We start from the raw sequence: 23,751 nt of genomic DNA, 5'->3' as shown, positions 1-23,751 counted from the left end.
TTTTCTCTTTGTTCTTTGCTCAGCAGTAGCTTCTTCTACCTTAACCTTCTTCTGAGCCAGAAGATCTGGTTTTTCTTGTTCAGCTTTCCTCTTTGGTTTCCTCTTAGGATTATACATGTTTACAGGAGCTGGAGGAACCATACTTCTATCAACAACAAATCCTTCTTGTCTGAGCACTTCCAAATAGTCCTGAATGATGTGCTCAGCATCAGCTTCTGAGATGACTGGATATCCATCCACATACAAACGATCTTCAAGACTGGCTGTAAACTCTTGTGGAGGTGGAACCACTTTAGATGAGATGAGACGCATCTTGGTGAGGAAGCTGGCATTCAGAATTTCAGGAGTGAATTTCTTTTCAACAAGTTCCGGATGGAACTTCTTCAGATTCTCAACAACATGACCTTGATATAGAAGGTCTGAGAGTAATCTTGGATAGGCTATAGCTGTCTTCCTCTGAGATTTGCTTAAGAAGATTGCCTCACAGATCCTCTCAAAGAAATATTCTCCCAGATTTACCTTCATTTCTTTCAGAAGAAAGTAGATCAGATGACGATGAGTCCAGGAAATGGTATCAGTACCACCAACTCTTGGACTGATAGCAGCTAGTATGATCTTGAATAGTACTCTGCAGACATCAGTCAAACCCTTGACTTTACCCTTCAGTTTCAAATCTGTACACATCAGAGCCAGAAGATCATCTCTGTACCTTGTGTCCTTCTCAAAAACATCCAACTCTATCCCAGAGTTATCCAAACCAAGTAGAGCATTGAAATGAATTGGTGAGAAAGCTAGGTTCATACCACAGATGTTAGACCTAATTTGCTTTCCAGTGAATTCCAATAAACCCATTTCTTTCCTAGATTTACCTTTTAAACTAGGATTTCTTTCAATAGCAGCACGTTCTTCTTCCTTAGCTTCATGCTTGTCAAAGACCTTAGCTTTCATCCAGAATTTCTTCAAGAGATCTGGGTAAATAGGACCATTTAACATGCTGAAGTACTTATCCCAACCTTGAGCGGAGAAGTAATGTTTCACATCAAACCCATTTGCCTTTATACTGTCGAAGTCGATCATCTTTTCAGAAAGAAATATGAGCTCAGATTATGGAAACTCCATCTCGTTCCCAACGATTTGGAGATTTTTGAACATAAAAGGTGGAATCTTTGTTGACGACGAAGACGAAGGTCCAGCCATTGTTGGAGATAGGGTAGGGTTTGGAAAACTAACGAGAGAGAAAGAAAGTGTGTTGGAGGTTTAGAGAGAATATGAAAGTGTAGGTTGTGAAGGTGAATAGTGTGCAAGTGTATTGTGTAAGTTTTATTTAAATGCACACAGTTAACACGAAAATAGCAAATTTGGGAAGTTACGCTAATTGACAAAAAGTTGAATACCAAAAGTCATCATTAACCACCCACTACCTGACACACGTAGACCACGTGCAGAAATTTACTCGGTAACTGCTATTTTAGTGGACAACTGTTCAGCAGTGAATACTAAACGTATCCCACTTAAATAGTTCAGAGCCTCTGAGTTATTTAAAATTCTCTATCAGAGTTAGGTACTTCAGAGCTTGTGTTTCAGATGATCTGAATCATAAGTTCTGATATACATAACCTCTTACACTTTAAATGCCAAAAAAAATTTTCATTCAGAGATTGAAAACATGTTCAGATGTTTCTTTATAAAATCAAATCTTTCAACAGGTAAGGCTTTAGTAAATATGTTTGCCCATTGATTTTCAGTATCAACAAACTTAATATCTATAATGCCTCTCTGAACATAATCTCTGATAAAATGGTGTTTGATTTCAATATGTTTGGCTCTAGAGTGTAGGATAGGATTTTTAGATAAATGAATGGCTGCAGTATTATCACAATATAAAGGAATATTGTTACTGCTTACCTGATAATCTTCTAACTGATATTTTAACCAGAGTAATTGTGTACAACACTTAGCTGCTGAAATGTATTCTGCTTCTGCTGTAGACAAAGCTATAGTAGTTTGTCTCTTACTAGCCCAGGAGATAAGGTTTTCACCAACAAATTGACAATTGCCACTTGTGGATTTTCTTTCAATTTTATCTCCAGCATAGTCAGCATCACAGAATCCATTTAGCACATAATCATTGGATTTCTTATAGAGAAGTCCAAGATTAGTTGTTCCTTTCAGATATCTAAAGATTCTCTTTACAGCTGTAAGATGAGATTCTCTAGGATCTGACTGGAATCTTGCACATAAGCATACGCTGAATAAAATATCTGGTCTAGAGGCTGTCAGATAGAGTAAGGAACCAATCATACCTCTGTAGACCTTTTGATCTACTTTTCCTTCATCATCTGACTTGCTCATGTTGGTAGTTGAGTGCATAGGAGTGTTCATTATCTTGCAGTCATCTAGATTGAACTTCTTCAGAAGTTCCTTGGTATATTTTGATTGATGAACATAAGTTCCTTCCTTCTTCTGATTGATTTGAATTCCAAGAAAGAATTTCAATTCTCCCATCATGCTCATTTCAAATTCATCCTGCATTATCTTAGAAAAGTTCTTGCACAAAGCAGCATTAGTTGAACCAAAAATAATATCATCAACATAAATTTGAATGATTAAAATGTCTTCTTTGGTTGTTTTTCTAAAGAGTGTGCAGTCAAACTTTCCTTTTTCAAAACCCTTTTCAAGAAGGAAATTACTGAGTCTATCATACCAAGCTCTTGGAGCTTGTTTCAGACCATACAGTGATTTCTTCAATTTAAAAACATGTTCTGGGTTTGAGACATCTTCAAAACCAGGAGGTTGCTTAACATACACTTCTTCAGAAATAAAACCATTTAAAAAGGCACTTTTAACATCCATCTGATACAAGGTTATTCCATGATTAACAGCATAAGATAGAAGTAACCTGATTGCTTCAAGTCTAGCAACTGGTGCAAAGGTTTCAGTATAGTCAATCCCCTCTTGTTGACTATAACTGATCGCTGTCGTATGCGGTCAAAAATAATTGAATTTTGTAAAATGTAGTACAAGGTAAGTTAACCTTGGTCGTCTCACAAGGACTCTTAAAATCAGTTTATCAATATTATAATCAAGTAAGAATTGTAAAAAAGGGGGTTTAGGTTTGGTTTCAATGATTAGAAACGAAGAAAGTAAGTTGATTTAGAAACAGTTGTGAGAAACAGATTAATCTACTGCTCGGAGATTTCAGACTTATCATCGATCGTTATATTATCAGTCCCTAAGCGGATTTAATTCTCTTTTGATTATAGAAACGATTAACAAGCGTATTCGATTCTATATGAATTATATTCCTTTTGTTAGATACCGAATTAAGCAAACGGCATACCGAATTAAGCAAACGGTTAAGAACACGTGAATTAACGAATAAGCTAAGTTAAACACGATTACCTTAAGAAATAGAAATCAATCAAAACTAACAATCATGTATATGAAACTTGAATTAAGCAAACAAGAACAAGAACATAATTGAAAAGAATTAAATAAAACTGAATAATATAAATAACCTCAAGGTCTTGGAGAAATCCCCTTACAGCAGATCAACCCTAGTGGTTTAGGAAGCCATAGAATACTAGAGGCTACAAGAGTTTCTCAGAAACTGGAATGAATAAAATATGAGAGACTAAGGCTCTATTTATAGGCTTTTTCGACTTAATTTCTAAGCAGCATCGTGGTGCGTTGGATTGATCGTGGCGCGATGGGATGGCTGCTTGGTCCTCAAGATTTGCAGATTCTGTGCAGATTTTTTCCATTCTCATCGTGGTACGATATAACCCATCGTGGAACGACGTAAACTTCGGAATTTGAATTTCGCTCCAACATCAAAGTTGTATATCTTTGTCTTAGCTTTCCAACGCATGCTCGCAAGCCTCAATCCGATACTCGTAGCTCCAGTTATGGCCTGCAGAGTGAGAAAAGGTCAAACTGCTGTTTATTTATGAAATAAGTGTGAAAACAAAATAAAAGCAAAACTATCCTAAACTTAGGAAACTCATTGAAAACGCTAGAAATAAGTGGAGAAATCATATAAATTTCGTATCATAAGATAGAAGAAAGTGCATTATAAATACACTGATCAAATACCCCCACACTTATTCTTTTGCTCTCCTGAGCAAAACTCAAGCTTAAAGGCTCAAATTTTTTTATTTCATTCCCTTTTTTTTTTTTTTTTTCTTTTTAGATAGATAATAAGTCATGATACAACGTCACAAGCAATCAACACATTCTAAGATTCAAGTTCAAACTATGGATTGTTTTTCAAAGATTGGCATAACTCCCGTATATCAACCGTCAATGATAATCAAGCGTGTGTGTGTGTACTGCCTATTACTGTCAACCAGAGTCATGACATGATCCTTCTTGAAAACTACACAGTCAGGATACTAAGCTGTCTTTTCTTTCCTACAACTCAGAGTTTGAGTTCGGATTTCAGCTTGAGGGGAAGCTACGCTTTTCTTGTTCTCACAGGCTTTTTGATTTTTATACGCAAGGATACTACTTAAGTTCATTTTAGTTATGCTTTAGGTGCTACTCTACCTTTTCACCTGACGGGATCTCACTTGTAATGAGTCCAACCTGTTACTCCGAATAGAGCACCCTACACAGCATTTGTTCCTCCAGTTTCGGGCACAGGAACTCAACATATTCATTATTGTTCCTCCAGTTTCGGGCACAGGAACTTATTCTATAATTAATTTTTTTAATTTTTTTTTATTGTGTAGTATCCCATCATTTAATCTAGCCATGGTCCTACAATCAAGTAATCCAGCTTTCCCTCAAACTTAGTCCTAATCATGCCTCTTTATCATATTCTATACTCAGACAACTTAGGATAATGACTGTGTATTTTAAAGATTTATCAAGCCACTACTAAGTTTGCACGTTTTTCAGCAGTTGTGCATTAAGGTGCAAAGATCATCATATCAAGCATGAAAACAAGAATTTCCAAAAATTTCACCAATCCTACAGCTATATTGCTCTAGTCTTAAAACATGTAACTACTCATAACAATTGCATGCATGCTAAATTTATTTTTATTTTATTATTGTTATATTTTTTTAATTGACAGAAAAATAAAATAAATAAATGTTCCCCCCACACTTAAAACAGACATTGTCCGCAATGTATAACAATAAGCATAAAGTGAGAAAACGAAGGAACACACCCGAGGAGCTAAGCTGTAGCAGCTGGAAAGTCCATGTCCGGCGGTTTTGGTGGAGGCCTTTCTGCACTACGAACACATGAAACAAGAAAAAGCAAATACCACGTGAACTTGTATAATAGTACAAAATATGGTGGACCTGCAATAACAAAAACGTGGAAAACAGAGAAGCCAAATTGAGCTTGTGAGTCAGATAAAATAGGTGGGAGAGATGCATAGATTGTGAAGAACAACTGCTTGTCGCGTGGCTTAATCAGAGGCTCCACCAACAATTTTTCTACTATAGGCAATAGTTGCTTCCGACTAAAATCCACATTTTTGGTGTCAACTTCAAGAGTTATTGAATTTGTTTGAATTTCTGCACAAGTGGTTGTCAGCATCAAAATGTCTTCACCTAAAATAGCTGCATTGATCTCAAGACAAACATTACAAATACCACATTCACAAGAAAAAATTTCAGCAGATTGATCTATTCCAAGAGCAGCATATAATTCATCTAGATCAGATTGAACTTTGGACTCTTGTGGTATCGTGGAGGAGCCACCAAGAATGTCAATGTTTGCAACAGTGATTGTGTTAGAAGTGCCAGTGTATGTGCTAATAGTGTCAGTGCTATTAGTAGCAACATGATTGTCATTAATTTTAGCATACACAGAACAAATTTCAATATTAGTGCTGTCCTGACCAGTGAAAGTGTCATCAAAACCAACAATAGATGGAAAACCATTAATAAACTCATCAGTGCACTCATTATCTATCAACCCATCAAATAGATCTAATGCAAAGACAGAGTGTTCTTCATGCGGGTGTTTCATAGCATCAAATAAGTTGAAGCGGATAACACGATTCCCAAACGCCATTGAAAGTGTCCCTGCATAAGCATCAATTTTAGCTCTAGCGGTCCTCATGAATGGCCTTCCTAGAATGAGGGTTCCTTTACTGGAACTTGTTTCTCTTTCCATGTCGAGGATGTAGAAATCTGCAGGAAAGATTAGATCATTAACTTTAACAAGCACATCCTCGATAATACCCTTAGGGCGGGTGATGCTTCTATTTGCAAGCTGAATGACAAGACCTGTAGGCTGCAAGGGACCAAGGGAAAGAGAGTTATATATAGATGTAGGCATAACATTTATGGAGGAGCCTAAGTCCAACATGCAACTTCCGAATTCGGTAGTGCCTATGGTACAAGGGACAGTAAAGACTCCAAGATCTTCACATTTCTCGGGCAAGTCTGTCTGATGTATGATTGCAGAGACATTCCTACTCATATTAACTCTCGAGTTCCCTTTTAGTTTCCTCTTGTTTGTGCACATCTCCTTGAGGAGTTTGGCATATTTCGGGATTTGTTTAATAGCCTCAAGGAGAGGGATGTTTACTTCAACTTTCTTAAAAACATCCAAGATCTCCCTATCCATGTCGAACTGATGCTCCTTTTTGCTTTTGACAGCTCTTTGAGGGAAGGGAAGTGGTATGGACTGCTCCTCATCTTCATCAAGTTCAGGGGTAGGTGTGGGTGCAGGTGTAGGAGTTGACTTATTTTTATTATTTTTATCATTTTTTTCTCCACTGTTATCTACACTTGCTTCTACTGCTGCGTCGACTTCCTTGCCAGACCTAAGAGTGATTGCACTAACATTTGGGTTAGGTACGGTTTGGTCAGGGAGGTTCCTGGAGCTCTGAGTTTGCATTTGGTTCATAGTAGTCACTAGTTGTCCGACCAGTGTTTTCAGATCGTTCATGGATGCATTTGTTGTCTGTATTTGCGCGGCCAATTGCTTGACGATGTCCTCTAGTGAAGATCCAGAAGTAGCCACTGCTGGTGGTGGCATGTTTTGAGCAGGTTGGGGAAGGGGTGACGGTAACTGTTGTTGTGCGGGTGGATTCCCATACTGCAGGTTTGGATGGTTTCTCCAGTTGGGATGATATCTATTAGTGGAAAGGTCAGGAGCATTGTATCTATTTTGGTTGTTGCCTTGATTGTACACATTTGCTGCGTATGCTTGAGGCAACTCAGTTATGGATTCATCTTGTAGGATGGGACATATATCTGTCGGGTGCTCAGGGGAGGTGCAAATGCCACACACTCTTCCTACAGTCCGGGTCTTTCCTAATGCCAACTGCTTCACTAGAGAGGTAAGCTCGTCAAGTCTGATTTCTATAGCCTTGTTGGGAGGGGAGGCTTGAATTTCATTCACTCCTTTTGTCAGAACCACAGAATTGCTTCTAGTGGTGAATTGTTGGGAGTTTAGAGACATGTTCTCAATGAGAGCCTTCGCTGCAGCGGGTGTCTTATCGACAAGGGCTCCGCCACTAGCAGCATCTAAGATATTCCTATCCATGGGTAATAGTCCTTCGTAGAAGTACTGGATAAGTAGCTGCTCAGAGATCTGGTGTTGGGGGCAACTGGACACTAATTGTTTGAATCGTTCCCAGTATTCAGAAAGTGACTCGCTGTCACATTGTCTGATGCCGCATATCTCCTTTCTTATGGATGCGGCCCTAGAAGCAGGGAAGTATTTCTCTAGGAAAAGCTTTTTCAGATCAGTCCAGCTTGCAACAGTGTTTGGCTGAAGGTAGTATAACCAGTCCTTTGCAGCTCCTTGGAGTGAGAAAGGGAAGGCTCTTAGCTTGATATGGTCTTCGGTGATTCCTTCAGGTCTCAAGGGTGTAGAGCACACGACCTGAAATTCCTTCAGATGCCTATGGGGGTCTTCACCGGAAAGACCGCTAAACTTGGGCAACAGGTGTATTAGGCCCGACTTTAATTCGAAAGCTACAGCAACATTAGGGTATTTAATACAAAGTGAATTATAATTAATGTCAGGTGCTGCAAGCTCTCTTAAAGTCTTTTGGTCAGCCATGGTGTAATTGTTTAAATTAGAATCAGAAGAAGAAATTCAACCGAAAATGGAAATTCGATCGAGACGAGATTAGAAAAATATAAAAATATGACTAAAAATCTAATAAAATCAAATAAAGATTTTTCAAATTTTTTTGGATTTTTTTGAAATTACGAAAATAGTAATAAATTAAACTAAAATAGAAAAACAATGAATTTGAGATTTTTGAGGTGGCGTCTCCTATTTTTTCTAAAAATAGGAGATTCTGATTTATTAATTTTTTTCGATGAGGCAGCACAATGGGGAATTAATTCGGAAAAAATTTCAGAAACTGCCTTTTTTTTATTTTTTAGATTTTTTTTGAAAATTTGATTTTTTTTTTTGTGTGTAAGGGTCAAATTGTCTAGCAAATAGCAACTACAGGGGTTCCCAGGTAAGGGAGGTGGATCGAGGATCGCTTAAGTACCAAGCCTTTCCTAGCCAGAATTCCCGTAGGTACAAGAATGCAAGAACACACGACCAAAACACAAAAATATTAATTTACGAAAATAATATTGATTGAAATCGACAAAGAGTCCCCGGCAACGGCGCCAATTTGATCGCTGTCGTATGCGGTCAAAAATAATTGAATTTTGTAAAATGTAGTACAAGGTAAGTTAACCTTGGTCGTCTCACAAGGACTCTTAAAATCAGTTTATCAATATTATAATCAAGTAAGAATTGTAAAAAAGGGGGTTTAGGTTTGGTTTCAATGATTAGAAACGAAGAAAGTAAGTTGATTTAGAAACAGTTGTGAGAAACAGATTAATCTACTGCTCGGAGATTTCAGACTTATCATCGATCGTTATATTATCAGTCCCTAAGCGGATTTAATTCTCTTTTGATTATAGAAACGATTAACAAGCGTATTCGATTCTATATGAATTATATTCCTTTTGTTAGATACCGAATTAAGCAAACGGTATACCGAATTAAGCAAACGGTTAAGAACACGTGAATTAACGAATAAGCTAAGTTAAACACGATTACCTTAAGAAATAGAAATCAATCAAAACTAACAATCATGTATATGAAACTTGAATTAAGCAAACAAGAACAAGAACATAATTGAAAAGAATTAAATAAAACTGAATAATATAAATAACCTCAAGGTCTTGGAGAAATCCCCTTACAGCAGATCAACCCTAGTGGTTTAGGAAGCCATAGAATACTAGAGGCTACAAGAGTTTCTCAGAAACTGGAATGAATAAAATATGAGAGACTAAGGCTCTATTTATAGGCTTTTTCGACTTAATTTCTAAGCAGCATCGTGGTGCGTTGGATTGATCGTGGCGCGATGGGATGGCTGCTTGGTCCTCAAGATTTGCAGATTCTGTGCAGATTTTTTCCATTCTCATCGTGGTACGATATAACCCATCGTGGAACGACGTAAACTTCGGAATTTGAATTTCGCTCCAACATCAAAGTTGTATATCTTTGTCTTAGCTTTCCAACGCATGCTCGCAAGCCTCAATCCGATACTCGTAGCTCCAGTTATGGCCTGCAGAGTGAGAAAAGGTCAAACTGCTGTTTATTTATGAAATAAGTGTGAAAACAAAATAAAAGCAAAACTATCCTAAACTTAGGAAACTCATTGAAAACGCTAGAAATAAGTGGAGAAATCATATAAATTCCGTATCATAAGATAGAAGAAAGTGCATTATAAATACACTGATCAATAACCTTGTGCAACCAATCTAGCCTTGTTTCTTACCACTTCACCTTGTTCATTCAGCTTGTTTCTGAATACCCATTTTGTTCCAATAATGTTCTTGTGTGAAGGCTTAGGCACTAGAGTCCACACATCATTCCTTTGAAATTGATTCAGCTCTTCTTGCATTGCTACAATCCAAGCATCATCCTTCAGAGCTTCATCAATCTTTGATGGTTCCATCATTGAGATAAGACCAACTAAAGATTCCTCATTTCTCAGTTGAGATCTTGTCTTCCTTGGACTGTCCTTGTTTCCTAATATCAGTTCCTCTGGATGTGATGATTTGTATTTGAAAGTATTTCTTGGGGGCTCATCATCTTCAGACTCATCAACGTTAGGTTCAGCAGTTGCTTCAGTTCTTTGTTGTTCAGAGTCTGTAGGAACTGTTGTGTTCAGAGGTTCTTCAGAGAATGGATGTTCTGAGTAGTTTGGAATATCTGAATATTGATCCTCTGATACCTGAAATCTAGACAAACCTTCCACAAGCTCTGACACTTGGTCAGACTCTTTGTCATCAAATTTGACATGCATAGTTTCTTCCACAGTATGCGTTTCAGAAATATACAGTCTGTATGCTTTTGAGCGTTCAGAGTATCCTATAAAAATACCCTTATAACCTCTAGCATCAAATTTCTTTAGATGGACTTTGTTATTTAAGATGTAACAGGTACATCCAAACTGATGAAAATAAGAAATATCAGGTTTTCTTCCTTTGAACAATTCATAAGCAGTTTTGTTCAACTTAGATCTGATATAGATTCTATTTTGAACATAACATGCTGTGTTTACAGCTTCTGCCCATAAAAACTTTGCTACATTTGTTTCATGCATCATGGTTCTGGCCATTTCTTGCAGAGTTCTATTCTTCCTTTCTACAACCCCATTTTGTTGAGGAGTTCTGGGAGAAGAGAATTCATGCAAAATGCCATATTTTTCACAAAAGTTTTCAAAAGGTTCATTTTCAAATTCTCCACCATGATCACTTCTAACTTTTAAAATAGTGTAGCCTTTTTCATTTTGAATTTGCTTGCAGAAGATGCTAAACTCATCATAAGCTTCATCCTTTGTTCTTAGGAATTTTACCCAAGTCCATCTACTGTAGTCATCAACAATCACTAATCCATACTTCTTTCCATTGATAGAGGCAGTGTGAACTGGCCCAAAAAGATCAATGTGAAGAAGTTCCAATGGTCTTGAGGTAGAGACAATGTTCTTAGGTTTAAAAGATGATTTTGTAATCTTCCCTTTTTGACATGAACCACAAAGTGTGTTTGAGTGATATTTAATTTTAGGTAAACCTCTGACAAGGTCAAGCTTACTAAGCTTAGAGATTAACCTCCAGTTAGCATGGCCTAACCTCTTATGCCAGATCCATTTTTCTTCACTCAAGGTCAAAAGACACATCACTTTTTGTTCATTCAAATCAGAAAGATTAATTTTATAAACATTATTCTTTCTCAGACCTTTGAATATCATGGTGTTATCAGATTGTTTAGACACAGTACATGATTCCTTATTAAAGACAACTACATAACCATTGTCGCAAAATTGACTTATGCTCAATAGGTTATGTTTGAGTCCATCAACTAACCAAACATCATTAATAGATAAGGAAGAATTACCTACTGTACCTGTACCTATTATCTTTCCTTTTTGATTACCTCCAAAGCCAACAGATCCTCCTTCTTTCATAGTCAGCTTAGAAAATAGTTGTTTGTCACCAGTCATATGCCTTGAACATCCACTATCCAAATACCATGAATGATTCATGATACTTCTTTGAGTGGCAGGCTATATGAGAAACAACTTTAATCATTGCGATAGAACTCTTTATCAAGATTAATGATAAAGTCATCCCAGTATTCTTCCTCTTCATTTTCCAAGTTCTGATTGTTAACTTGAAAACTTGTCAGCCATTGGTCTAGGACATAAGCCCTTCTTCCTTTGCATAGGACTTGTTTCCATACTTTAGGTAAGACATATCCTTTCCTAGTTGGTAAATCTGAATGGTACATAATTTCAGCTTTTGGTACCCATCTTCTGGGTCCACGCTTGTTAGTCCACAAATGCTTATTATGTTGTCTAGTGTTAGAGAGAGATCTTGGTTTGGAATAATAACCTTTTTGAAATCTTTTCTTTGTTTGAAATCTGTTATTGTTCCAAGATTTGGATTGTTTATGATTCCAGGGTTTGTATCTATTATCAATCCCATGTTCTGATTGATTATATCTACTGACTCTAGAATCATAAATAATCTGAGTCTTGTACTTCATCTGAGATTTAGAAATTTTCTTTTTAAAAACTTCTGATGTTTTAGGTTGACTAGCTTCAGGTACTGAAGTTCCTTTGAATCCAGAATTTGAAGTCTCAGGTGTTGAAGTTTTCAGAACTTCTGAACTAATGTTCTCAGGTTCTGAACAACTTCTATTTTCTGAACTTTTCTTTCCAGATCCTGAGGAACTAGATTCCTCTGAGCTGTCAGCTTCTAAATCACTCAGATCATCATTGTCATTTTCACAAATACCAGGATCCTCTTTACTTGGTGGAACAACATAATAAACCCAAGATTTTCCAACCTTTTTGGCAAAGGTCTTCAGCTTTGAATATGTTCTACCATATTCATAGCCAAGTCCTTCTCCTCTATGTCTTAAAACATTATAAATTCTATTAGCAGCTTTGCTCTTCCCAAGGTTGAGATGCACAAACTGTTGAAGAGCTATTTCCTGCTCATCAATAGGTTTGTGACAAACAGCACAACCCTTTTCAAAGTCATCTACTCTATTCAGAGTTTCTTGATATAGACCTTGAAAATGTTCTGCTTGCTCAGTCAGAGTGTTAAGCTTTTCTTGTAAAACTTTTTGTTTACTTAACACTCTGAGATGTTTCTCAATGACCTTGTTAAGTGCAGTTATAAGTTGAGATTTAGAGCAATCAGAAAATACCTCATCAGTTACTTCTGAATCTGATTCTGATTCATCGTCTGAGTCTACATCTGAGTCAGCTGAAGCCATCAGGGCTAGATTTGCCTCTTCTTCTTCCTCAACTTCTTCCTCAGATGATAGCTCTTCAAAAGTAGCCATCAGACTCTTTTTCAATTTGCTCTTGAATTGTTGCTTCTTTGAGCTGTATCTTTTGTTTTTGTCTTTAGCAGACATTTCTGGACAATCAGCAATAAAGTGTCCTGGCTTCTTACAGTTGAAGCAGTTCTTCTGATCATCCTTTTTTTTGTTAAATCTGTTCCATTGCTGAAACTTGGTGAATAAAGCAAACTCATCCTCATTCATCTCATCCTCTTGACCATCAGCAGAAGATTCTTCTTCAATATCAAGAAGCTGAGTCTTAAGAGCCTTAGAAGTAGTCTTAGTTGACTGTAAAGCCACTGACTTGGACTTCTTCTTAGTTTCTGAGTCAGCATCCAGAACCATCTCATGGCTTCTGAGATTGCTTATCAGAGCTTCAAGACTCAGAGTCTTGAGATTTTGAGCTTCCTCTATTGCAGTGACCTTGGGTCTCCAAGCAATAGGAAGACTTCTCAGAATCTTCTGAACATGGTCATAGGTGGAATAACTTCTCTTAAGAGCTTTAAGACCAGATACAAGGATTTGAAACCTTGTAAACATAGTCTCAATGTTTTCATCTTGTTGCATAGTGAATAGTTCATATTGCCTTATCAAAAGACTAGCTTTAGCCTCTTGAACCTTTTCATTACCATCATAGGTAGCACACATAGAATCAAAGATAGATTTAGCAGTAGACTTGTCCTCTATTCTGACATAGTCTTCATGTCTAATAGCACCAACAACAATGTCCTTTACTCTATGATGCTTAGTATAGGTTTTTAAGTTAGCTGGTGTGAGTAACTTTCTATGCTCAATGGACAACCTTCCATGTTCATTTAAGTTTTCAAAAGTTACTCCCAGCTCAACCAAATCCCACAACTCATGATCAATAGCAGTAATATTGCTATACAGTCTTTCCTTCCACCACTCAAATAATGATGCATCACCATTGAATATAGGGGCTTTTCTATTGCCACTATGTTCATGTGATTCATTACTTAAGTAGTCATAACCAAAAGCATTTCTAGGACCACCACCAGCACCACTGGCCTCACCGGTTCTAGTGCTACTATCGTCTCCTCCAGACATAGTGTTCTCACAAGATCTTTACTGTCTCACTGTTAAGTGAAAGTAACAGACCAGAGCTCTAGATACCAATTGAAGGTGTGAAAACACAAGAAGGGGGGGGGGTTGAATTGTGTTTTAGCCAAGTTAAAACTTTTTCAAGTTCTTAACTCAACTACGTTAGCAGCGGATAAATAACACAAATAAGAACAAGATAGAGAGAGAGAAATCACACAAGCAATTTATACTGGTTCCTCTCACAAAACGAGAGTAGTCCAGTCCCCTTGCACTTCCAAGGGAGTTCACTATAATCACACAAGATTACACCTGCTCAAGCACACAAGCAAGAGACTTCTCAACAATGCTCAAGCACACAAGCTTAAGACTTCACACTTAAGCACACAAGCTTAAGTTTCCTCAAGTAATAGAAAAGTATATAACAATATACAAATGCTCTTAACAGAACCTAAAGAAAGTCAATACAAAGAGTACAGAGTATAGACTAAGTGCAAAAACACTTAACAGCGGTTCAGAGCTTGTATATCACAAAGTTCAGAGTTTGTTCAGCGTACGTTCAATCCTTAATTATATTATTTGTTGTAGCCGAATCTTCTAGTATATATACCACTAGAAAAGAGTCGTTGCAAAAAGAACCGTTGGAGTTGATAATCTTTTGTCTTCAAGCAGTCTGTCTTGATGCAGTTTGGTTGTATCCAAAACTAAGAAAGAGTTTCAGTTACTTTGACTACTGCAGAGTGGACTTTCCTTATTCAGCTAACAAAACTGAAGACCCACGTTCTCAAAAGAGAACAGACAAATTGAGGGTAGCTGAACTGATCAGGCTTGAAGGGTCCTTTTCTTCATTGGTAGAAGAGTTGACTAACAGAGAGAATCTTCACAGCTTTCAAAGAGATCTTCAGACTTTGATGAAGCTTAGTAGTCAGTCAAGAAGTTCTGAAGACTTCATCCTCTGAAGGTTGTAACTTCTGAAGTCCAACATCTTCTGAGCGCTTGTGAACTTCTGAATTCACATCCTCTGAACTTCATTCAGAGCTTATATGATGCTTATATCTGCACACTTAAAATAAATTTTTAGTCCTTCCAATTGTTAATTAATACTTTGTTATCATCAAAACCTTTATAGATATAGGGGCAAACATTTTTAAATCAATTTTGTTCCAACAAATACAAATATAATTATACTTAATAACATGAATATTCTATTCTATATGTATTCACAACAATTTTATTTTCCAAAGCTAACATTTTTTAAAAAGGGGGAATGATTTTGGGCATTAGCTGCTATAAATCAACCCTCACACTCACATAACACCATCATCACTTCACTTTCCTTTCCTCTCCTATCTTTTTCTAGATTACTTTCTCTTACAAAGAGAAATGGCCAAAACCCTTGCAATGTGGCTTCTTTTCCTTCAACTAACCTCTTTCATTGCATTTGCCGAACACCTTGAAACTCTTCCACCAACTTACCCTCCACATCACTCACATTCTCCACTTCACCCTCCAACTAAGTCACCACATCATCCACCGTCTAACGCCCCTCACCACCATCATCACCACCATAATCACACACCATCCCCTGCTCCTTCCCCTATTTCTCACACTCCTTCACACCCTCCTCACCATTCTACCCCTGTTCCTGCTAAACCACCAACTGGTCACCACCACCATCATCACCCACCTGCTTATGCTCCTGTTAAGCCTCCTATTCACACTCCCGTTGTTCCAACACACCCACCATTGCACCCCCCTGTTCCAGCTCACCCACCATTGCATCCTTCTCCTGTTCCTAGACGCTTTATAGCTGTTCAAGGTGTTGTTTATGTAAAATCTTGCAAGTATGCTGGTGTTCATACTCTCTTGGGAGCTAAAGCACTTCATGGTTTGTTTCTCAACTTTTAAGTTCACTATTTTTGTTTTCTCAGTAATGTCATTCTCATAGATCTTTTGTGATACAGTGATATTTCAACTTTTGTATATTTTGTACACTTTCCCAGTAATGTCATTATTTTTCTTTTTGTTGCTAAAAGACAATGACCATTATTAATTTTGTTTTCAAAATTGAATATTGAAGGTGCCGTTGTGAAGCTACAATGTAACAGCACAAAGTACAAGTTTGTTCAAACACATAAGACTGATAAGAATGGTTATTTCTTCATTGAAGGCCCAAAGAGTATCAAAACCTATGCACCTCATAAGTGTAATGTTGTTTTGGTTAGTGCTCCAAATGGGCTGAAGCCTTCAAATCTTAATGGTGGGCTTACTGGTGCTGCTCTTAGGTCCGGGAAACCTTATGTGTCTAAGGGTCTTCATTTCACTATTTACACTGTTGGGCCTCTTGCATTTGAGCCAAAATGTCCTCGTTAGTTAAGATGATTAGAATATTAAAAAATTAATTTCGAGTTTATTTATAAATTAGATTGTTGTGTTTTAGTGTTAGGAGGTTGGTTTCATCTTGTGTTAAAATATGGTGTTTACTTTTGAGCTTGAATCATCACTACATGATAAAGAGTGATGTTATGTGTGTGTGATTTATGGTTCTTGTAAGAATTATTATTAAATACTAGTATTAATTAAAGAAATGATGTTTATCGCTTTTGTTTAATTTGTTTACTCTAATCTATTTGTCGTTTTATTTACCAAGAAAATTGTCGGATTTATTTTTATAAAAGACTTAAATTAACGAATTAAGCGAGGGGTAGTAGAAACCTCACAATCTAAAACTAGAAGAGCATGCAAAAAATCATATTCAGAAATAATTAAATTCGGGGAGAAAGGAGCATCAAATCCCTTTTGGATAATAAATCCGAAAAATTTAGTAGATTAAACACCTCTTCTAGGAGAGGTTTGAGATAAGAGGTGATGGTAAAATACGATTGAGAACAACATCTGCAATAAAGGTAGAGTCTATTTTAAAAATGACACGGTTAAGATGACGAGCAATACGCATACCATGAACTAAACTCCACATCTCAGCACCCTGAGCATTATTGCGGCCAAAGTTGCAATAAAAACCTTGAATAAGACCACCATGAGAGTCTCTAAGCAATTTGCCACACGCTGAGAAGTCATTCCTTTTACTTTGCGCTACATCTACATTAAACTTAAGAGTATCTATAGGAGGGAGCTCCCATCTAATCGGAATGATGGAGCAAAAGCTCTCCATATAAGCCGCGGGTTTAATAATACTATTAACTACCATTTGCACTCGGTTAGCTATATGAAGAAGCCAAATGTGTCGAAGGTTGGAATACTAATTAAAAACCAATCATTACGATCCTTCCACAATGATTTGATAGAGACGCCAAAAACAGTCACCCAACTCCAAGTGTATTTTCAATATCTCCATTATCAAGGTACCATTCAAGCCAAGACATGAGATCCATGCTAAAGAATTTTGCCCAATTATCAGGTTTGATAATTGAGGACCAAAATTTCATTATTTCTTCGAAGTCTCTTAATACATGCATAATGGATTCAAGTCCTTGTTGGCGCTGGGGACAACTATTGCCATTTGTCATATTGATATTGTGGTTCTCTTCATTAGTCATAAGACTACCACGAGCCACTTTCTGGAAAAAAGAACGGATCCTATTAGGACCTTTCCATTTCTAAACTAGATTTCTATTAGGACATTTCCAATTATAAATTTTTTAGGTATATTTGAATGTACTTTCTTACTATAAATTAGTGAAAAAAATGATGAACGTGATGCAGATGAGGATGAATAAGATAAAAAAAATTACGGATATTTAAAAAGACTATTGAAATAATAAATTTGTCTTAAAAGTGTGTGACTATTATTAAATTACCCTGTATTTACTATTGATTTTTTTTTTTTTTGTGTGAACCGGATATCGTCTGCACGCAATTGCAGAGACTAATCCCACGAACCATGTGGGACCCAAATGGCGACAAGCTCTCCCTATGAATTTTAACGTTGCTACATATCCAAGCGAGATATCAAACTCAGAACCTTGATTAAGTTAGAAGAGACTCGTGCCATATCATATCAGCGCTCTTGATATTTATTGTTAACTTTACATATATATAAATTGATAGTAGTATTAATAAGAGATGTATTTAAAAATTAATAATAATTGCACCTAAAAATTTATAAAAAAGAGACAAACTATTTTTGAAAAAAAGTCTTATAATTGAAAACCTTGGAAGAATTTTTAGAAAAGAATATTCATGTGATTAAGTATAATTATATTTATAACTATTTTATTTATGATTGTCATTATTCATAGGTTATTATTAGTGTATATATAAAAATAATTACAAATAAATACAAATATAATTATACTTAATAACATGAATATTCTATTCTATATGTATTCACAACAATTTTATTTTCCAAAGCTAACATTTTTTAAAAAGGGGGAATGATTTTGGGCATTAGCTGCTATAAATCAACCCTCACACTCACATAACACGATCATCACTTCACTTTCCTTTCCTCTCCTATCTTTTTCTAGATTACTTTCTCTTACAAAGAGAAATGGCCAAAACCCTTGCAATGTGGCTTCTTTTCCTTCAACTAACCTCTTTCATTGCATTTGCCGAACACCTTGAAACTCTTCCACCAACTTACCCTCCACATCACTCACATTCTCCACTTCACCCTCCAACTAAGTCACCACATCATCCACCGTCTAACGCCCCTCACCACCATCATCACCACCATAATCACACACCATCCCCTGCTCCTTCCCCTATTTCTCACACTCCTTCACACCCTCCTCACCATTCTACCCCTGTTCCTGCTAAACCACCAACTGGTCACCACCACCATCATCACCCACCTGCTTATGCTCCTGTTAAGCCTCCTATTCACACTCCCGTTGTTCCAACACACCCACCATTGCACCCCCCTGTTCCAGCTCACCCACCATTGCATCCTTCTCCTGTTCCTAGACGCTTTATAGCTGTTCAAGGTGTTGTTTATGTAAAATCTTGCAAGTATGCTGGTGTTCATACTCTCTTGGGAGCTAAAGCACTTCATGGTTTGTTTCTCAACTTTTAACTTCACTATTTTTGTTTTCTCAGTAATGTCATTCTCATAGATCTTTTGTGATACAGTGATATTTCAACTTTTGTATATTTTGTACACTTTCCCAGTAATGTCATTATTTTTCTTTTTGTTGCTAAAAGACAATGACCATTATTAATTTTGTTTTCAAAATTGAATATTGAAGGTGCCGTTGTGAAGCTACAATGTAACAGCACAAAGTACAAGTTTGTTCAAACACATAAGACTGATAAGAATGGTTATTTCTTCATTGAAGGCCCAAAGAGTATCAAAACCTATGCACCTCATAAGTGTAATGTTGTTTTGGTTAGTGCTCCAAATGGGCTGAAGCCTTCAAATCTTAATGGTGGGCTTACTGGTGCTGCTCTTAGGTCCGGGAAACCTTATGTGTCTAAGGGTCTTCATTTCACTATTTACACTGTTGGGCCTCTTGCATTTGAGCCAAAATGTCCTCGTTAGTTAAGATGATTAGAATATTAAAAAATTAATTTCGAGTTTATTTATAAATTAGATTGTTGTGTTTTAGTGTTAGGAGGTTGGTTTCATCTTGTGTTAAAATATGGTGTTTACTTTTGAGCTTGAATCATCACTACATGATAAAGAGTGATGTTATGTGTGTGTGATTTATGGTTCTTGTAAGAATTATTATTAAATACTAGTATTAATTAAAGAAATGATGTTTATCGCTTTTGTTTAATTTGTTTACTCTAATCTATTTGTCGTTTTATTTACCAAGAAAATTGTCGGATTTATTTTTATAAAAGACTTAAATTAACGAATTAAGCGAGGGGTAGTAGAAACCTCACAATCTAAAACTAGAAGAGCATGCAAAAAATCATATTCAGAAATAATTAAATTCGGGGAGAAAGGAGCATCAAATCCCTTTTGGATAATAAATCCGAAAAATTTAGTAGATTAAACACCTCTTCTAGGAGAGGTTTGAGATAAGAGGTGATGGTAAAATACGATTGAGAACAACATCTGCAATAAAGGTAGAGTCTATTTTAAAAATGACACGGTTAAGATGACGAGCAATACGCATACCATGAACTAAACTCCACATCTCAGCACCCTGAGCATTATTGCGGCCAAAGTTGCAATAAAAACCTTGAATAAGACCACCATGAGAGTCTCTAAGCAATTTGCCACACGCTGAGAAGTCATTCCTTTTACTTTGCGCTACATCTACATTAAACTTAAGAGTATCTATAGGAGGGAGCTCCCATCTAATCGGAATGATGGAGCAAAAGCTCTCCATATAAGCCGCGGGTTTAATAATACTATTAACTACCATTTGCACTCGGTTAGCTATATGAAGAAGCCAAATGTGTCGAAGGTTGGAATACTAATTAAAAACCAATCATTACGATCCTTCCACAATGATTTGATAGAGACGCCAAAAACAGTCACCCAACTCCAAGTGTATTTTCAATATCTCCATTATCAAGGTACCATTCAAGCCAAGACATGAGATCCATGCTAAAGAATTTTGCCCAATTATCAGGTTTGATAATTGAGGACCAAAATTTCATTATTTCTTCGAAGTCTCTTAATACATGCATAATGGATTCAAGTCCTTGTTGGCGCTGGGGACAACTATTGCCATTTGTCATATTGATATTGTGGTTCTCTTCATTAGTCATAAGACTACCACGAGCCACTTTCTGGAAAAAAGAACGGATCCTATTAGGACCTTTCCATTTCTAAACTAGATTTCTATTAGGACATTTCCAATTATAAATTTTTTAGGTATATTTGAATGTACTTTCTTACTATAAATTAGTGAAAAAAATGATGAACGTGATGCAGATGAGGATGAATAAGATAAAAAAAATTACGGATATTTAAAAAGACTATTGAAATAATAAATTTGTCTTAAAAGTGTGTGACTATTATTAAATTACCCTGTATTTACTATTGATTTTTTTTTTTTTTGTGTGAACCGGATATCGTCTGCACGCAATTGCAGAGAGTAATCCCACGAACCATGTGGGACCCAAATGGCGACAAGCTCTGCCTATGAATTTTAACGTTGCTACATATCCAAGCGAGATATCAAACTCAGAACCTTGATTAAGTTAGAAGAGACTCGTGCCATATCATATCAGCGCTCTTGATATTTATTGTTAACTTTACATATATATAAATTGATAGTAGTATTAATAAGAGATGTATTTAAAAATTAATAATAATTGCACCTAAAAATTTATAAAAAAGAGACAAACTATTTTTGAAAAAAAGTCTTATAATTGAAAACCTTGGAAGAATTTTTAGAAAAGAATATTCATGTGATTAAGTATAATTATATTTATAACTATTTTATTTATGATTGTCATTATTCATAGGTTATTATTAGTGTATATATAAAAATAATTACAAATAAATACAAATATAATTATACTTAATAACATGAATATTCTATTCTATATGTATTCACAACAATTTTATTTTCCAAAGCTAACATTTTTTAAAAAGGGGGAATGATTTTGGGCATTAGCTGCTATAAATCAACCCTCACACTCACATAACACGATCATCACTTCACTTTCCTTTCCTCTCCTATCTTTTTCTAGATTACTTTCTCTTACAAAGAGAAATGGCCAAAACCCTTGCAATGTGGCTTCTTTTCCTTCAACTAACCTCTTTCATTGCATTTGCCGAACACCTTGAAACTCTTCCACCAACTTACCCTCCACATCACTCACATTCTCCACTTCACCCTCCAACTAAGTCACCACATCATCCACCGTCTAACGCCCCTCACCACCATCATCACCACCATAATCACACACCATCCCCTGCTCCTTCCCCTATTTCTCACACTCCTTCACACCCTCCTCACCATTCTACCCCTGTTCCTGCTAAACCACCAACTGGTCACCACCACCATCATCACCCACCTGCTTATGCTCCTGTTAAGCCTCCTATTCACACTCCCGTTGTTCCAACACACCCACCATTGCACCCCCCTGTTCCAGCTCACCCACCATTGCATCCTTCTCCTGTTCCTAGACGCTTTATAGCTGTTCAAGGTGTTGTTTATGTAAAATCTTGCAAGTATGCTGGTGTTCATACTCTCTTGGGAGCTAAAGCACTTCATGGTTTGTTTCTCAACTTTTAACTTCACTATTTTTGTTTTCTCAGTAATGTCATTCTCATAGATCTTTTGTGATACAGTGATATTTCAACTTTTGTATATTTTGTACACTTTCCCAGTAATGTCATTATTTTTCTTTTTGTTGCTAAAAGACAATGACCATTATTAATTTTGTTTTCAAAATTGAATATTGAAGGTGCCGTTGTGAAGCTACAATGTAACAGCACAAAGTACAAGTTTGTTCAAACACATAAGACTGATAAGAATGGTTATTTCTTCATTGAAGGCCCAAAGAGTATCAAAACCTATGCACCTCATAAGTGTAATGTTGTTTTGGTTAGTGCTCCAAATGGGCTGAAGCCTTCAAATCTTAATGGTGGGCTTACTGGTGCTGCTCTTAGGTCCGGGAAACCTTATGTGTCTAAGGGTCTTCATTTCACTATTTACACTGTTGGGCCTCTTGCATTTGAGCCCAAATGTCCTCGTTAATTAAGATGATTAGAATATTAAAAAATTAATTTCGAGTTTATTTATAAATTAGATTGTTGTGTTTTAGTGTTAGGAGGTTGGTTTCATCTTGTGTTAAAATATGGTGTTTACTTTTGAGCTTGAATCATCACTACATGATAAAGAGTGATGTTATGTGTGTGTGATTTATGGTTCTTGTAAGAATTATTATTAAATACTAGTATTAATTAAAGAAATGATGTTTATCGCTTTTGTTTAATTTGTTTACTCTAATCTATTTGTCGTTTTATTTACCAAGAAAATTGTCGGATTTATTTTTATAAAAGACTTAAATTAACGAATTAAACGAGGGGTAGTAGAAACCTCACAATCTAAAACTAGAAGAGCATGCAAAAAATCATATTCAGAAATAATTAAATTCGGGGAGAAAGGAGCATCAAATCCCTTTTGGATAATAAATCCGAAAAATTTAGTAGATTAAACACCTCTTCTAGGAGAGGTTTGAGATAAGAGGTGATGGTAAAATACGATTGAGAACAACATCTGCAATAAAGGTAGAGTCTATTTTAAAAATGACACGGTTAAGATGACGAGCAATACGCATACCATGAACTAAACTCCACATCTCAGCACCCTGAGCATTATTGCGGCCAAAGTTGCAATAAAAACCTTGAATAAGACCACCATGAGAGTCTCTAAGCAATTTGCCACACGCTGAGAAGTCATTCCTTTTACTTTGCGCTACATCTACATTAAACTTAAGAGTATCTATAGGAGGGAGCTCCCATCTAATCGGAATGATGGAGCAAAAGCTCTCCATATAAGCCGCGGGTTTAATAATACTATTAACTACCATTTGCACTCGGTTAGCTATATGAAGAAGCCAAATGTGTCGAAGGTTGGAATACTAATTAAAAACCAATCATTACGATCCTTCCACAATGATTTGATAGAGACGCCAAAAACAGTCACCCAACTCCAAGTGTATTTTCAATATCTCCATTATCAAGGTACCATTCAAGCCAAGACATGAGATCCATGCTAAAGAATTTTGCCCAATTATCAGGTTTGATAATTGAGGACCAAAATTTCATTATTTCTTCGAAGTCTCTTAATACATGCATAATGGATTCAAGTCCTTGTTGGCGCTGGGGACAACTATTGCCATTTGTCATATTGATATTGTGGTTCTCTTCATTAGTCATAAGACTACCACGAGCCAGTTTCTGGAAAAAAG

At 36.4% G+C, this 23,751-nt stretch overlaps 3 protein-coding genes across 3 annotated transcripts; 2 read left to right on the top strand and 1 right to left on the bottom strand.

Moving 5' to 3' along the window:
- Nucleotides 1-5,184: 5,184 nt before the first annotated feature.
- On the bottom strand, nucleotides 5,185-8,037 carry LOC123914679. Its single transcript, XM_045965866.1, has 3 exons — nucleotides 7,063-8,037; nucleotides 6,786-6,987; nucleotides 5,185-6,749 (listed from the first exon to the last, which is right to left on the bottom strand). The coding sequence occupies exons 1-3, from the start codon at nucleotides 8,035-8,037 to the stop codon at nucleotides 5,185-5,187; spliced, it is 2,742 nt and encodes a 913-aa protein (XP_045821822.1).
- A 7,254-nt stretch (nucleotides 8,038-15,291) lies between these two features.
- On the top strand, nucleotides 15,292-16,281 carry LOC123918471 (non-classical arabinogalactan protein 31-like). The gene is made up of 2 exons (XM_045970533.1): nucleotides 15,292-15,796; nucleotides 15,989-16,281. Exons 1-2 carry the CDS (start codon nucleotides 15,292-15,294, stop codon nucleotides 16,279-16,281), a joined length of 798 nt encoding a protein of 265 aa, XP_045826489.1.
- Nucleotides 16,282-18,418: 2,137 nt separating this feature from the next.
- On the top strand, nucleotides 18,419-22,535 carry LOC123914678 (non-classical arabinogalactan protein 31-like). Its single transcript, XM_045965865.1, has 4 exons — nucleotides 18,419-18,923; nucleotides 19,116-19,403; nucleotides 21,523-22,050; nucleotides 22,243-22,535. The coding sequence occupies exons 1-4, from the start codon at nucleotides 18,419-18,421 to the stop codon at nucleotides 22,533-22,535; spliced, it is 1,614 nt and encodes a 537-aa protein (XP_045821821.1).
- Nucleotides 22,536-23,751: the final 1,216 nt, after the last annotated feature.

The sequence above is a fragment of the Trifolium pratense genome, linkage group LG3 (genome assembly GCF_020283565.1).
Source record: "Trifolium pratense cultivar HEN17-A07 linkage group LG3, ARS_RC_1.1, whole genome shotgun sequence".
NCBI classification, from domain to species: domain Eukaryota; kingdom Viridiplantae; phylum Streptophyta; class Magnoliopsida; order Fabales; family Fabaceae; genus Trifolium; species Trifolium pratense.
The sequence above is the reverse complement of the archived record's forward strand: the minus strand, read 5'-3'. Positions and strand labels throughout refer to the sequence as shown.

What these genes read in the sequence shown, in the direction of transcription:
- LOC123914679 (XM_045965866.1), bottom strand. Translation starts at nt 8,037, where the DNA reads ATGGCTGACCAAAAGACTTTAAGAGAGCTTGCAGCACCTGACATTAAT. An exon ending in ACCATCCAAACCTGCAGTAT is followed by an intron (nt 6,988 to 7,062) that starts GGGAATCCACCC and finishes CCACCAGCAGTG; the next exon opens with GCTACTTCTGGATCTTCACT. An exon ending in TGCAATCACTCTTAGGTCTG is followed by an intron (nt 6,750 to 6,785) that starts GCAAGGAAGTCG and finishes AAGCAAGTGTAG; the next exon opens with ATAACAGTGGAGAAAAAAAT.
- LOC123918471 (XM_045970533.1), top strand. Translation starts at nt 15,292, where the DNA reads ATGGCCAAAACCCTTGCAATGTGGCTTCTTTTCCTTCAACTAACCTCT. An exon ending in GGGAGCTAAAGCACTTCATG is followed by an intron (nt 15,797 to 15,988) that starts GTTTGTTTCTCA and finishes TGAATATTGAAG; the next exon opens with GTGCCGTTGTGAAGCTACAA.
- LOC123914678 (XM_045965865.1), top strand. Translation starts at nt 18,419, where the DNA reads ATGGCCAAAACCCTTGCAATGTGGCTTCTTTTCCTTCAACTAACCTCT. An exon ending in GGGAGCTAAAGCACTTCATG is followed by an intron (nt 18,924 to 19,115) that starts GTTTGTTTCTCA and finishes TGAATATTGAAG; the next exon opens with GTGCCGTTGTGAAGCTACAA. An exon ending in ATTTGAGCCAAAATGTCCTC is followed by an intron (nt 19,404 to 21,522) that starts GTTAGTTAAGAT and finishes ATCTTTTTCTAG; the next exon opens with ATTACTTTCTCTTACAAAGA.